This window comes from Chenopodium quinoa, unplaced genomic scaffold (assembly GCF_001683475.1).
Source record: "Chenopodium quinoa cultivar QQ74 unplaced genomic scaffold, ASM168347v1, whole genome shotgun sequence".
Taxonomy (NCBI): domain Eukaryota; kingdom Viridiplantae; phylum Streptophyta; class Magnoliopsida; order Caryophyllales; family Amaranthaceae; genus Chenopodium; species Chenopodium quinoa.
The window spans coordinates 269,143-284,208 of record NW_018745308.1 but is presented as its reverse complement, the minus strand read 5'-3'; the positions used below and the strand labels follow the sequence as shown (position 1 = coordinate 284,208).

At 35.2% G+C, this 15,066-nt stretch overlaps 3 protein-coding genes across 3 annotated transcripts; 2 read left to right on the top strand and 1 right to left on the bottom strand.

Moving 5' to 3' along the window:
- Window positions 1-2,148: 2,148 nt before the first annotated feature.
- On the top strand, window positions 2,149-3,544 carry LOC110712291. Its single transcript, XM_021890751.1, has 2 exons — window positions 2,149-3,244; window positions 3,357-3,544. Exons 1-2 carry the CDS (start codon window positions 2,149-2,151, stop codon window positions 3,542-3,544), a joined length of 1,284 nt encoding a protein of 427 aa, XP_021746443.1.
- Window positions 3,545-5,716: 2,172 nt separating this feature from the next.
- Window positions 5,717-6,429, top strand: LOC110712289. The gene is made up of 2 exons (XM_021890748.1): window positions 5,717-6,075; window positions 6,164-6,429. Exons 1-2 carry the CDS (start codon window positions 5,965-5,967, stop codon window positions 6,302-6,304), a joined length of 252 nt encoding a protein of 83 aa, XP_021746440.1. The 5' UTR covers window positions 5,717-5,964; the 3' UTR covers window positions 6,305-6,429.
- On the bottom strand, window positions 6,395-8,859 carry LOC110712287 (protein LYK5-like). The gene has a single exon (XM_021890747.1). The coding sequence runs from the start codon at window positions 8,681-8,683 to the stop codon at window positions 6,641-6,643; it is 2,043 nt and encodes a 680-aa protein (XP_021746439.1). The 5' UTR covers window positions 8,684-8,859; the 3' UTR covers window positions 6,395-6,640.
- Window positions 8,860-15,066: the final 6,207 nt, after the last annotated feature.

Here is a 15,066-nt window from a genome sequence, read left to right as displayed (position 1 = left end):
GCCGCGGGCGCAGGATGCTTGGTTAAGCAACTCCGTACCCAGATTAGAGATGGTGCGGCTGCTTTCTAGAGGGCTCTCCTTGGTGTTTTATTTTCGTCTTTTGTGATGCATATATATAGCACCTTATTCAAGTTTGTAATTATCTTTTATCTTATCAACATTTAGCCCAATCTTAGAGAGAGAAAGTGGATTATTACTCAAGTTTCCTTTATTGTATTCAACTTTGGTCAAGTTTAATCTTCAATCAAGCAACACTTCAAGTTTTCATCTTTCATTAATTCTCTATTTAGTAATATCTAATCCTTTCTTTTATCTTTATTTATTTGCCTTTTTGTTGCTTATTTTCATTAATCTTATTAGTTCATCTAGTTATTATTGTTTCCATTGTTCTTAATCATGTTTTGTTTTATGTTGGTTGAGTTTATTTCTAGTTTTGATATTATGTTTAATCCTCCTTCTCTAGGCTAATTTCTTAGCTAGGGGAAGGGGGTGGAAAATATGTGTTGATATTGGATGAATGATGATGGTTGGATTGAACTCATGCCATAAATTGATGAAAGTCATGATTTTTGATAGCTTTAGATTGTTGATGCTTTCTAGTTTTAATGCATGAAAGTGATTTGAACTAGATTAAGATCATCTCTATTTTAATGATTGCATGAGAATGAGTTGTTAAAGTGGAGTTTTATGGATTGTGCTTCTTTATTCTCTTGATTTGATTGAAACTAATAGGATGCATGAGAATGATCCTAATTAGTATAGACATTTTTCATTGATTTGCCTAGACTATTGCATGAGAATAAATTGTTTAGGTAGAATCTTGCATTGTGTTCTTTGGCATGTTCATCATGATAACCATTATTGTGTCCCCTCTTTCTAACCATGTTTGACACCCCCGCACCCCTAGCGTCGTTCTCTCTAGATTTTAATCATCATTATCTTTGCTTGTTTGTAGATTTAGTGTTTTTTTTATCCAAAAACCAACAAAAACATTCCCCTTTTTACTCTTGCATTAGTGATATTGATGTTGGACGAGTGAGCTTCCTTAGTGGTTCGACCCTTTACATACCCCTATACTTGTATTAGGGTGGTTTAGGAATATAAATGATTAATTTGATTAGGTTAGTAGTTTAACGACCTATCTAACCCCCTATCAAATTTTGGCGTCGTTGCCGGGGAAGCGGCTTGTTTAGTGTCTACTTTTGCTTTTGTTAGAGTCGTTTTACTTGTTTTTCTTATTGTTTTGTTTGTTTTATCATACTTGTCATTGCTAATTGTTTGCTTGCTTAGAAGGTCTCAAGGTCCACCCACACATCAAATTGACCACGAGATCGACCGAACTTTGAGACAAGTCTGTAAGCTTTATCAAGAAGAGGGAAGAGGTCTTGGTGCTATAGTTGATAGTGAGAGTGATTCTTACTCTTCAAGTTCGCAAAGCGAATCAATGGCGGGACAAGAAGATGATGTTTTGTTTCGTGAGTTCGGAAATCCAGAAGATTATGAGCTCACGGGAGGGATTTTGCTACCCGTCACGAAAACTGACTTCACAATTCATCCCCAATATAATAAAACGGTCCAATCGGAGCAATTTTCCAAAAGTGCAAGTGATGAGGACCCCATTGAACATTTGGACCAATTCCTTGAGTTGTGCGCGATGATGCAAACCAATGAAGTGAGCCAAGACTACATTGGTATGCATCTCTTTCGGCAATCTCTCACCAGAAGAGCAAAGAAATGGCTAAAGCAAGTAAAGCCTAACTCTCTCACGACATGGAGGGAGGTAGTCAAGGCGTTCTTGAAGCGGTTTATTTCCGAGGAGAAGACCGCCGAAATGAGAAGGAATATCGCATCATTTGAGCAAGAAGCCGATGAAAGTCTTGGTGAAGCTTGGGAGAGGTTCAAAGAGTTGGTGCAAGCGTGTCCTCACCATGAGTACAATCAAGGTTTGCTCATGCGGTTTTTCTACGACGGATTGGAGCCCATGTCAAGAGCCAACTTGGATGCGGGGGCGGATGGACAATTAATCAAAATCCCCCAAAATCAAGTTGAAGCAACAATCGAAGAGGTAGCAAAGAACTACTCTTGGGGGGTAGAAGAAGGAATGCACCAAAGAGAGGTGGAATTTATGAATTAGAAAAGGTTGATCAAATGCAACACCAAATTGATCAACTAACAAAAGGGCTATCCAAGTTGAACACGAGTGTGAATGCAAGTGCAAGTGGTGGAGCAAGCTCCTCTCAAGTTAACTCATTCTCTTGTCAAAATTGTGGAGGAACGAACCATGATACATCTTATTGTGGAGGTTTGAGCCCCGAGCATGTAGCGGCATACAAGACAAGGCAAGATGGATTTAGAGGAAGCGGCGGTGGAGTAGCTTGGAGACAACCACCACCCGGGTTTGCATCTCAACCTCAACAATGGAACCAACAAGCTCAACCTTCCTACAATTCCAACCCTCAATACCAAAATTTAATTCACCTCCATCTCAACACCAAAACCCAAGAGGAAGCTACCCAAGGAATAACCAATACAACAATCACACAAGTGCCTCAAAGAAATCAAGAACAAGCACCTCAAGTGGAGCTAACACAAACTCAACTCCTCCAATCCATGCATTCACAAATGCAAACTTTTGGGCAACAAATGCAAAAAATAAGAGCTCACAACAAGATGGTTGATTCACAACTAGCGCAATTAGCCGAGAGAACTCCTTTCAATTCACCATCTACTCTACCCGGACAACTACAATCTAACCCTTCTCATAACTCAAAACCCAATACATGCAAGACAATTACATTGAGGTCGGGAACTTCCTATGAAGGTCCAAATGAGGGGGATAGTGAGGAAAAGAAGGGAGGAGAAGAGATTGTGAATGAGGACAAGAGAGGTGAGAAAGAAAAAGTTGATGAGATAGATGGAGGTTCGGAGAAGAAGAAGCTTGACAATGAGAAGACAACTTCAATTCCTAGTGAGGCTAGGAATCTTGATGGTCCGGTTTCTTTTCCCGGTCAACTTGCGGAGAGGAAGTTGAATGACAAGTTTGAAAAATTCCTTAGTGTGATGAAGAATTTGCACATCAACCTCCCTTTCATTGAAGTTGTGACACAAATGTCATCTTACTCCAAGTTCCTCAAGGATATTCTCACCAATAAGAGGAAGCTCAATGATGAGCTTATCACCCTTCCACATCAAGTGAGTGCTCTTGTCCAACATAAGATGCCTAAGAAGGAAAAAGACCCGGGAAGTTTCACTTTTCCGGTAAAAATCGGGAACATGGAAGCTAGGGGCGCCTTAGCCGATCTTGGAGCAAGTGTTAGTTTAATCCCTTCTATTCATTGCTCAAAAACTCAATATAGAGATGATCCCTACAAGGAAGACAATTCAATTGGTCGATCGGTCGGTGAAATTACCTTGTGGAGAGCTTGAGGATGTTCCAATTCAAGTGGGACACATCTACGTGCCTTGTGACTTTGTAGTGATGGATATGGAGGAAGATGTTAACACTCCTTTGATCTTGGGTTTTATAATTGCTAATCGGTTATGACCAGCTAACAAATTAACTCACTTTCTAGCAAGAGCTAATTATAACAGAAATAACAAAATGGCTATTTTGCCCTTAACGGTTGTGGATTAGCAGTTTTAGTTGATTCAAGTCTCACCTTTAGTTTTAGGTCGTATTTACATAATGATATTCTTGGTGTGGCTATGCTACGTTTTGTCCCCCCTAGTTTGCTTTTTCTCCCCTATCTTTTCAATTGTTTAATCAAAATTAATGATGTGACATCGTGAAATATACAATTTTGTTCTTCAAAGTGAAAAACCAAGGTGACGTGGCCTCGTAACTTTTTTTCTTTAAAGCAGGCCATATATTAGTAAGAAAAATACACTTTAATAAGCCCAACTTTGCCTGATTTGTTTTAAAAATAATCCCAACTTTCTATTATTCTACAACAATCTAAACTTTAACTTGCATTTTCTTTCTTCAATCTCAATTACCGGTAACCTAGAGAAAGGGTTAAATTTTTTGTAAAAACATTTGATTGCCTCGTGTCGATTCTTTATTGGTTAAATAAAATTTAAAAGGAGTTTTTTTTTCTTTTTTTAGAAAAAAAAGGAAAAAAAATAAATCAAAATCCAAAGCCCAAGCCTGCCATGACCACCCAGCGGTGGTCACCATCGATCTCCCCAGACAACCCAATTTCCGACCTTAATTTACGATTTCCACCGTCCACCACTAAGTTTTGACGCTGGAAACCTACTATCGCCGCAACCCAACCTAAAAACTATAGTCGCTGAGACTGATTTCAGAAGTGGGGAAAGGAGGGTCGGTTTCTGAGGTAGGGAAGGGAGGGCGCGCTAGTGAAGGAATCTGTGTGGGATTCTGCGATACTTGGGGAGGTTAGGTAAGGGGGGGGGGGAATAATTAATTTGGTGGTGGCGATGTGAAGGGCAGTGACGGTTTCCGAGGTAGAGTTGGGAAGTGGGAGCCGATTTCTAGTGTTAAGGGTGGTTTAGTGGCGGAAATCAATGGCTGAGGGCTGGGAGGCGGTGGTTTGGTGGTAGGTTGGGGAGAAAGGCCACCGTAGGTGGTGGCCGGTGGTTTGGAATTTTTTATTTTTTTCCTTTTTTTTTAATTCTTTATACCAATCACATTTTGACACGTGTTAGGTTACCTATAATAAAAGGTTGTTGACTTTTATTGACCGGTTTGAGATTTTTTACAAGAAGACATGCATCAAACTTGAGATTATTACAGAAATAATCCAAAGTTGAAATTATTTAAAGTAAATTGAAATTGAGATTATTAAAGTATATTTTCTATTAATAATGACGGTATAAAATTGTTGATTTATTTACTTCCATTGGTTTTTTGGTTGTTACACTTTTATTTTCACGGTTTTCTAAACATTTTATTAGAGGAGAGAGATAGAGAGAAAAATAAGATGGACCAATGTGGGTAGGAGAGAGATAAAGAAAAAAGAATGTCAAAAATGAAAAGTATTGCAACTAATTAAAATTTTCCAAAATAAGGGTCTGTTCTTATACATTTATTTTGAGTTCAGCTCAATTCAGTTCAACTCCTAATTTCCTTCTCTTATAAAATATTCATTTCATTTCATTTCAGTTCAGCGGAGTTCAATCAATGAGAACATGCCCTAAGTAAGTGTAGCAACTATAAGAGCTTGTTTGGTTCACCTTATTTTTGCTTATTAGAACTTATCTGATCTGTTATAAGGGCACGTTCACATTTACTTAATTTCATTTCAGCTCGTTCAGCTCCAATCAGTTCAGTTTAGTTCAGTTCAGCTCCTAATTTCCCTTTCTCATAAAATATTCATTTTACCTCAGTTCAGTTCAGTAAATGTGAACAAACCCTAATATGATTGTCTGATTTGACCACACTTTGACTTTAAGTGTATGATAATTTGTAAGGAAAAAATATATCAAGTGAGATCGTTAGATTCGTAATAATGTGTATAATATTAATATTTAATTTTCATAATTTTTTCATTACGGAACTAAAGATATTAAGCGATAAAAAATTGCGCAAAAAATGATGATCTGTGATCGGATCTAAAATTATTTTTTTTTTCTGATGTGATGTGATCTGATCTTGATTTTTTTTTTTTTTATAATTTGATCTGATCTGAACTGAACTTAATTGTTTTAAATTGAACCAAACAAGGCCTAAAAAGAAACGGAGGAAGAGATTGACATGAGCTTCCTCACCGTTTCGTAACTACGGAGTACGAAGTAGTATTTTGGTAGGGGTAGAGAACCGCCAATAATACATGTGTGAGTGTGACTAAAGACACCCGTCAACCTAAACGAAAACCAAAAAATCAAACTGAAAGAAACCAGTGCTCCGCCACTTCACATTTCCTCGCCGGGAAAAGTTTCCGGGTTACCGGAATCCGGAAAATCTCCCGATTAATTTTCACAGCAAAAAATTACTTGAATTCAATGAAAGCAGTGCGTTCACAGAGATGGGGTTATGTTCGTATAATCACCGGCACCATTGTTGGCGGCATTCTAGGGTTTTACGTTATGCATCGTGCTGAAATCAGCTACAAGGTTCTTCTTTCTTCTTCAGTTAGTTTTTGTTGATTTTGATTGATTTTTTTAATTTTGATTTTTTGGGGTTTTTGATTTTGGATTGCAGGCGAAATGGGAAGAGAGATTGAAGAAGTATGAAGAAGAGAAGATGAGGAGAGAGAAAATGGAGTTTCAAGCTGATGATACTATTTATTTTTCTGATAATCTTTCATCTAATCAAAGTGGTAATGAACAAAATGAGATTTGAATTAGTTACTCAAAGAAAATTATGTTGAATCTGTATTTTTGTTTTTGTTTTTGTTTTGGGATTGAAATTGTATTATTGTCGAATGATTCGAGATAGTAATAGTACATAAGATTTTGATTGTTGAATGACTCTTTGAATTGGCATTACATTTGCAAAGTGTATATATATAACTGTAATTACATGAATTGGATTGTTACAAAAATAGTTGGGACTAGTAGATGAATGTTCAAGAATGATATAATGTAAAACTCTGGTATGAATAACTGTAAAGTCTGTAATTGCATAAATGATAGTTGGATTGTAATTACTACTACATGAATTGGATTGTTACAAGAATTATCTGGTATGGCTGAAGGAAGATGAATTTCCGAGCTCGTCTGATGGATCCCAATCCAAAGACGACGAGTATATCTTTGAGAGTGTCATAGAGACCTCGGACATAGTTGGTCGAGAACTCATGTCACGATCAACACATTTGTTGCCTAATTGAGCCAATGTATATGCCAAATCCAAGGGGTATTCCCTTCCTAGATTCGAGTCTATGAATTCCATTAGCTTTTCCCTCACATTGTCCCCCTCGAACACCTTTCTGATTACCATGAATAACAAATCGTCTGCACCTCCCTTGTTAGTTCCTGATGGTTTTACTGCTGGTTTTCCTGATAGAAGCTCGAGAAGTACTACCCCGAAAGAGAAGACATCTAGTTTGGTGGTTACTGCTCCGTTTTCTATGTACTCAGGGGCTAAGTAACCGTGAGTTCCTACCACGTGTTTGGTTAAGTGTAACACCCCGTTTTCACTTTCATCTTGGATAGTTCTTGCTAGCCCGAAGTTTGTAATCTTTGCACGGAAGTTGCTATCTAAGAGTACGTTGCTAGTCTTGAGATTCTTGTGGATGTAAGGAGGATGAATGTAGCTATGCAAGTAGTTCAGGGCATCAGCTATGTTACAAGCTATTTGAACTCTTTGTTTCCAAGTAAGAACAGGCGGGGAGAGTGAATCGTCGTCTGAAGATAGGTGCTTCTCTTGGCGAAAAAGCCAATCATCAAGTGAACCTTTCTCAGCATACTCGAATACCAAGTAAGTGTTCCCCTCATGGGTGCAATACCCAGATAAACGAGTTATGTTGGAGTGGTTGATACTCTTCAGAATATTAATCTCGTCATTAGGAACATTACCTTTCAAGACCTTGATTGCAGCTTCATCACCATTGAATTCACCTCGAAACATAGAGCCCTTAATCCTATTTCCCTCACTGAAATTCCCTGTTGCTTTCTCTATTTCCTTAAACTTGTAAGCAGTCAATGACCCGATTGCAAGCTTCAATCCTTCCAAATCAACAGACGATGATCTTGTGCTGATATGACTAGTAGTGGTATAAGATACAGGCGTGGGTGTGTAAAATGATGATTCGGAAACCTTCTCACCTTTCTCTGCAGTCTTGTAGATTGGTAGCGGCTTCTTCTTTGAAGGGCGAATGAAGAAGCACCAGACAAGGAAGGCGCCAAGACCGAGCACCAAAACCCCAGCTCCAATCCCAATTCCTATAAACACCCCTTTGTTGGAAGATTTACCACCAGGACTAGGTCTAACAGGAGTAGATTGAGGAGGCGGAGCAGGTGAAGGAGACAGATGGTTTATGCCAGTAGGAGCAGATGTTAAAGGCACTAAAATCGGCGTAAATGGGTAGATGACATCATCTTCTTTGAGATCATTAGCATCCAATACACTCTGCTGATCAACCCCAAACAATTCTGCAATCTTACCGACGTTATCACCCCAGGTGACAAGGTAAGACAGCAGAAACTGAGACCTGTATCGCCTCGTCTGGTTAGCAGTAGGACAGGCACACATGATTGGCACCAGTAACTCATCCCCAATGTGGAGATCAGTGATATTGAAACGGTTCTGAGCTATCATAGCTTGGCATGTACTTAACCCCTGATACGTATTGTTAGCCGTCATGAAATACGTTTCAGTCGCAGCCTGCAGCTTGTACCGTGCATTATGCTGGTAATATGCAGTGCTGTTTCGCCCTCTTGTCCTACCACAGGAACAGGTGACAGGAACAATGACCAGACGGCCTGCAGGGATAGTGTCAACCTCGGATATATTATTGGCCTGGGCGATAGCTGGGGCGCTCGAGTTAAGTAAGAAGGCGATACTTGGGGGATTAGCATACGGCTGTTGTGATCTGAAGGTGATGTAGGATGTGCAGGAACTGTTTCCATTGCACACAAAACCATTTGTGTTGTTATAGTTGTTGTTACAGTCTAGCTGATTGTTGTTTATATACGTCTGTTGCGAATTCGATTGCCGTATTTGGAATTGTAGAGTTGTGATTGTGATTAACACCAAAACTAATGAAGAAATTTTCATGGTTGTGTAATGGTGGATTGCTTTCTTCGAAATTGAGGTTGAGTTTGGAGAAAGATTGGGTAGTTGCTAATAAAGTAATAGTGGTATTAATTGGTAGGCGGGGACTTTTTTGTCTATTACGAACATCGTTGAAAAAGAGAGTATTATTGTGATTTAAGTATACACTCTAAATTCCATTGAAAGTCTAAATTATACTTTTATTGTTAAAAAATTCATGTCATAATTAAATAAGTTTTAATTATTGATGTGAGTAATTTTTTTATTTTGGTGAGAATTATTGTGAAATAATTGGATATACAGGTAGAAATATAGAAACAAGGAATCAATTTCGGTACTCCAATGACTAAGCACACTCCCTTGTATAGCCATAATTCATCCCGTCTTTCAAAAAAAGTCATACCTCCTTGTTATAAATTAGATAACACGTTTTGACTATTAACAATATTTATAAACTTTATTTTGACTAATATTTGTGATTTATACTGATATAAAAATATAATTATGTGTGACTGATTTTGTTAAATTCATTTCAATATATATTTAATTAAAATCCATGTTTTTATAGTACAATTGTATAACTAAAGTTATTTTCAATTGAATTTTAGCATTGACAAACCTAATAAAGACATGTATTATCATGTTTCAAAAAAAAAAAAAAAAAAAAAAAAAGACATGTATTATCAAATTTGAAATGGATGAATTATATATCAAACCAGAAAGAAAAGTGTAATCATAGTCATACTTCTAAAAAAATAATTTAAAAATAAATAGAGCCATTATTGAGGAAGTACAAGGCCTACAAGCTGTAAAACCCAAATTTGGAATAAAAATTGTTCATTCCCTCTAAATAGGCATTGGAACTTTGGAAGTATTGTGCATTTCTTCTTAATTAGTTAAAGTTTAAGGGTATCTTCTCATTGACTGAACTTAATTGAACTGAACTGAATTGAACTGAATTGAGCTGAATTAAGCTGAACTGAACTGAATTGAGCTGAACTAAACTGAAATGAATATTTTATAAGAGAAGGAAATTAGGTGCTGAGCTGAACTGAACTGAACTGAGCTGAACTGAACTGAACTTACTGAACTGAACTGAACTTCAATGTAAGAGAACACACCCTAAGAGGTGGTACATGATATGATATGTTCAAATCCTTTGATATCTATAATTGTACACTAACAAATTATTAAAAAGCTCATATTTTGTACTGCATATTAAGAAAATATATTTTCTGTATCAAAACAAGATTAATAATAATCTACCTAACAATATTTATTTATATAAATTTAGTGATAAAAAATTGTACATAAAACAATAAAACATGTTCAAAATTTATTTATTTTCCTATCATTTGATGCTAATTTTTTTATTTTTATTTTTTATTATCTAATTTGAGTTAAGTTATAAAATTATAAGATAAGGTAAACTAAACCTAGGCTAAATTATGTGTATATTACTCCAGTGAGTCCAGTCTAATTATCATCGCAATTAAAATTTCTTTTGGTACCAAATCATGAATTAAAAAAATAGAAATGAATTAATTTGGGATTATGATGTTATCATAATCCATTAAACCAGTTTATAATAATTAAACAGGCCATGATAATGTGGGAATCCTATTAATATGTATGGCCATATGGGCATATTTCATAGAATAAAATCGTAAATAATGGGTTGGCAGAATAATACAAGGGCTGTGTGACGCGTTTTTAGCATTGACGTTGACTTTTTCCTCCAACCGAACAAAATTACAAAACTAATTCTCTCTCCTAATTTGATTGGTTAGATAGGGTGACAATTCTATGTGGGCCCTAATCATAAGACTATATACTACGTACTATTTTTTTTTTGACACCAAGACTATATACTATTGTACTCGTATGAAGTACTCATAAAAGTATAAACCACGGCGTGCACGGCGGAACTTGTTCTTTGTTGCGGCATTGAAAGAGGACCGATTAAAATGACTAGTGAACATAACCAAATTTGTGTTTGGCACTTGTCAACTTGAGTACTTGACTATAAAGGTGTCAAAACCGAACCGACCCGAAAAAAATTATCCGTTTCGAATTGTAATCGATCCGATTTGATCCGAGAAATTCAAGACCCAAACCCGATCTGTAACCGAACTGAACTCAACCCGAATCCGAACTTGACCCGATCTGAACTTAACCCGGCACCGATTTGATCCGACCTGAACTCAACCCGAATCCGATTTGACCCGACCCGAACTCAAACCGAACCGATTTGACCCGACCCGTGTTCAACCCGATCCGAAATTGATCCGAAAAATAACCGATCTAATCCGATCTGTTTTGACCCGAACTGATATTAACCCGATCCGATTTTAACTCGATTTGATTTTTACCCGATCCGAATTCAACCTGATCATAATTAATTATTTACTTTTTTTATTCAAGTTCTTATACTATATATTTACTAATTATTAATAAGTTAACTTTTTTACTACAAAGAAATAATCCGGAGTCTTAAGTTTACTTCATGTACATATCAATTACTACGTATATTAATTTACTTTATGAGCTTTAATAAATGCCACAAGATCTAATAAACCTAAACATTAAGCGGGAGTTAATTGATTTGCTTGTAAATCTCTAGTTAAATGCTGCCTAAAGCCTATTGTCATTTTTTGAATTTCCTCCCATTCTGTTATATTTTATGAACTAATAATTCTTTTCTCTAACACCTACAACCAATTATATCAATATAAATCACATTACTACTAGTCTGATGCAACCTATAAGAAACAATTATGAAAGCAAAATAAATAAAGTTTTAAAGGATAAATCAAGCGCTTACATTTTCATTATAGTAATTAAATATATTACATATACATAATCCAATGGTTCAAACTTAGGTATTTTTCAGTAGTTTCATTTTAATATACAAAATACGCTGCATATAATATCATTGCAATGTTTCAACTCCAATAATATGTTATGGGTACGACTTCCTCAAAAATAACAAAAGCCTTGCACTTCCAAAAAAAATTCAGCCAAACACAAAAAGAAATTGAGCCGAAATTGACCGAATCGAGCTTGACCGAACCGAAATCATTCAAACCGAAATCAACCCGACCCAAATTCATCCGACCCGAAGTTACCCGGCTAAACCCGTTTTAAACCCGATCCAAATATATCCGAACCGAAAGTGAATCGATCGGAAGTTGACCCGACCCGGACTCGATAGACCATGACTCGAATTTGACCCGATTTAAAAGGATAATTTTGATCCGAACATATCCGACCTGAATAGACCCGACCCGAATAGACCCGACCAAACTTCATCCGGTTATCCGAATTGACACCTCTACTTGACTACTTATTGTCAACTTAAGTATTTACGTATCAATTATAGGGTTTTTTTTTTAAATAATAATAATTATTATTTTTATATTAAGGTAAGAAAAATAGAGGACGTTAGGAGACCCTCAAATTGATGTTTTATACAATGTACTCTGTATATCATATAATTAATATATAAAGCTAAACTTTTAGCCAGGCGACGAGACAACGACACTTGACGTTTCAACTTTTCGCCAAGTGTCGTGCCACGTAGGATGTAGTTATATAGAATTCAATTTGTTGGATAAAAAAGTTAGTTTAGAATTTTATTTCGATCAAATTTGGATTGAATTTTAGGATAAAATTGTTAATTTAAAGTTTTATTTTTGATAAAGTACCAATATTTTTATCATGATTTTTTTTTTTTTTTTATAGAGTACAAATTGAATTATAATTTTATTCAAAAAATAATTAGATTATAACTCATATAAATTATTATATAAATTTATTTTTTGTATCATAATATTTTTCTGGAGCGAAGGAATTAGTTCAAAATGTACCACATCCATTGTTTATAATATATTCTAATCAATTAAAATAATATACTTCACATTCTAATATAATTTTATTACTGTGTGTAGACATGTAAAACAGGTTGGGTTACCAGTCATTATAGGCAGGGTCATTATTTCAGGTTACGGATCAAGAAACATTTTTCACCAATATTATTATTTGTAGGGAATAATTTCAAGCTTTAATCCCACTAGCTTGAACCCCACTGTGATCATACACTAAAATACGGTGGCGTCCAAAAGGGAAGAAGATAGAGCAAAAGAGTCGCCAACAAGTTTTAGGAACTTGTAAACCGTTCATAGGATGAAGGTTACACCCCTTAACGATCCAAGAGATCGTCAACTCCATAAGGTCTAGAACCAAATAAGGGTTCAGGGATGAAGGTACAAATCCAACCTAAAAGAGATTGAACCTGGCCTAATAATAGGCCTCTACTTTATTCTGATCGTATTCATGTGCGCTTTCCGATTAACATGCGATCAATAGGATTAACCCTAAACCTGTTTATCTATGTTGGTTGAATATTAATGCACAAATAAACTATTATTGGTGATCACTTGAATTATAATCATAATTAACCATAAACAAGATTATTAATATCTTATTAAGCGTGATTACAAGTACCAAATTCCCTTTAAACACGCATAAAAGGTGTGATCAAGCAATAACGATAAATATCAAGCAACATAATAAATAATCGAGCATTAGAATAAACATGAATAATAATAATCATCAAAATAATAATAATAATAATAATAATAATAATAATAATCATCAACAATTATAACAATTATAATAATTATCATGTTCATGTTAATATTAAAGCATAATAAAAATAGCAAGATCCTAGGCATGATACTAACAAGATTAATAACAAACCCTAGCATGTCACTAAGCAATAAAAATCAAATCTTTAGCTCTAACATGATACTAGCAATCATAAATATTAACATAGGAAGCATCGCAGGAATCATAATAAGCATATTTGATATTATAACCTTTTCCCTAAACATGATACTAGGAATATCATAATAACAATTTAAACATGATTTCTACATCATAATATCAATTAAAACCATTAAAGCAATTACTTTGATGCCTCGTACCTTTTTCTAATAACAAAATACACACGTTAGTAACTTCAAGGAAAATAATAAACAAACAATTAAATTAAATAATTGAAATAGAGATTTGGGACCAAACCCTCAGAAATTAAAACCTTTCACGTCTAGGGCGAAGGCAACTTCGAATATGACTAGGTGTTTCTATATCTTGTGAATGCGGAATTTTGTATGAGAAAACAAAGTTTAGAAAGAAAAGAAAGAGATGAATGATTTAAGAGAATAATCAAGAAAATCTTGATGAGAGTTGGTGAATGATTAAGAGAATTAGAGAATTAATGATTGCGAATGAAAACTGATTGTAGGTGAATGAAAACGGAGTTTTTAATACGTTATTTATAGAGAAAATCAGCCAAAAAGATAAAATATCAAAACAGAGCATTTGGCGCACGTAAAACGAGTTTGGCGCACGCAAAACAAAGCTAGCGCCAGAACCAGCTAATTGGCGCCAGGCGCCAAGCCTGGTTCCAGGCGCTGATTTCAGAAATTCACGCGTTTTTGTTTTTATCATATCTTTTGATCCGAAAGTCCAAATAAGGAATTAATATGTCGTTGGAAATCTCTTAAAGTCTACTTTCCAACACAATCATAATTAGATTAAAATATTTTGTAGATAAAAAGATATGGCTAAAATAGTGGAAGGGTGTCAGTTTTGGATAAAGTTTCATGTCTCATTCATATCTTTTTCGTTATAACTCGGATTTAATATTATAATATATTATTGGAAAGATAATTTCAAGATCTATCCAAACATATAAAATTTGGATAAATATTATGAGGAACGAAAATAAAATCTGAATATATTCCACTTCGTACAAAACAAGGATTCTTAAAAGGAGTAGTTTTATTCAATTTCAAACTCTTTAAAACATAATTATCAATCCTAACTCCATTATGATTTAAAATAACCTTCTAGAGTATTGTAAAAGATTATAATCAATCCTAATAGCTTTAGGAATGATAATTAATAATAGGCCCTCCTCTAGATCATTAGGCTGCATATAAAGCTCAAACCGAGCCCAGTTTAGTAAATTGGCCATAATTTCCTCAATATTCATCGGAATTGGGCTTATAATATATCGTTGGAAAGCTCTTGTCAAGCCCCATCCAACTACACCATTATTGGATCCTTATCATGGACCAACCAAACTGGATTGACTATTTTCTTAAAATAAGTTTTCAAAAACAGAGAGAAGAGAAAAGAATTAAAACTATCCGCAATACTAGACTTTCCACACTTTCACTTCATTCGATTATGATTCGACGTGAAAGGTACTCATCATCGGGTTTGGTTTTGGGGAGACACAAATGGGTGTATACATTATTATTAGTCATTACATGTCTACAAATTTAAATCGTCACAAAAACACATCAATTCCTAAC

What these genes read in the sequence shown, in the direction of transcription:
- LOC110712289 (XM_021890748.1), top strand. Translation starts at nt 5,965, where the DNA reads ATGAAAGCAGTGCGTTCACAGAGATGGGGTTATGTTCGTATAATCACC. An exon ending in GTGCTGAAATCAGCTACAAG is followed by an intron (nt 6,076 to 6,163) that starts GTTCTTCTTTCT and finishes TTTGGATTGCAG; the next exon opens with GCGAAATGGGAAGAGAGATT.
- LOC110712287 (XM_021890747.1), bottom strand. Translation starts at nt 8,683, where the DNA reads ATGAAAATTTCTTCATTAGTTTTGGTGTTAATCACAATCACAACTCTA.
- LOC110712291 (XM_021890751.1), top strand. Translation starts at nt 2,149, where the DNA reads ATGCAACACCAAATTGATCAACTAACAAAAGGGCTATCCAAGTTGAAC. An exon ending in GAAGGAAAAAGACCCGGGAA is followed by an intron (nt 3,245 to 3,356) that starts GTTTCACTTTTC and finishes AACTCAATATAG; the next exon opens with AGATGATCCCTACAAGGAAG.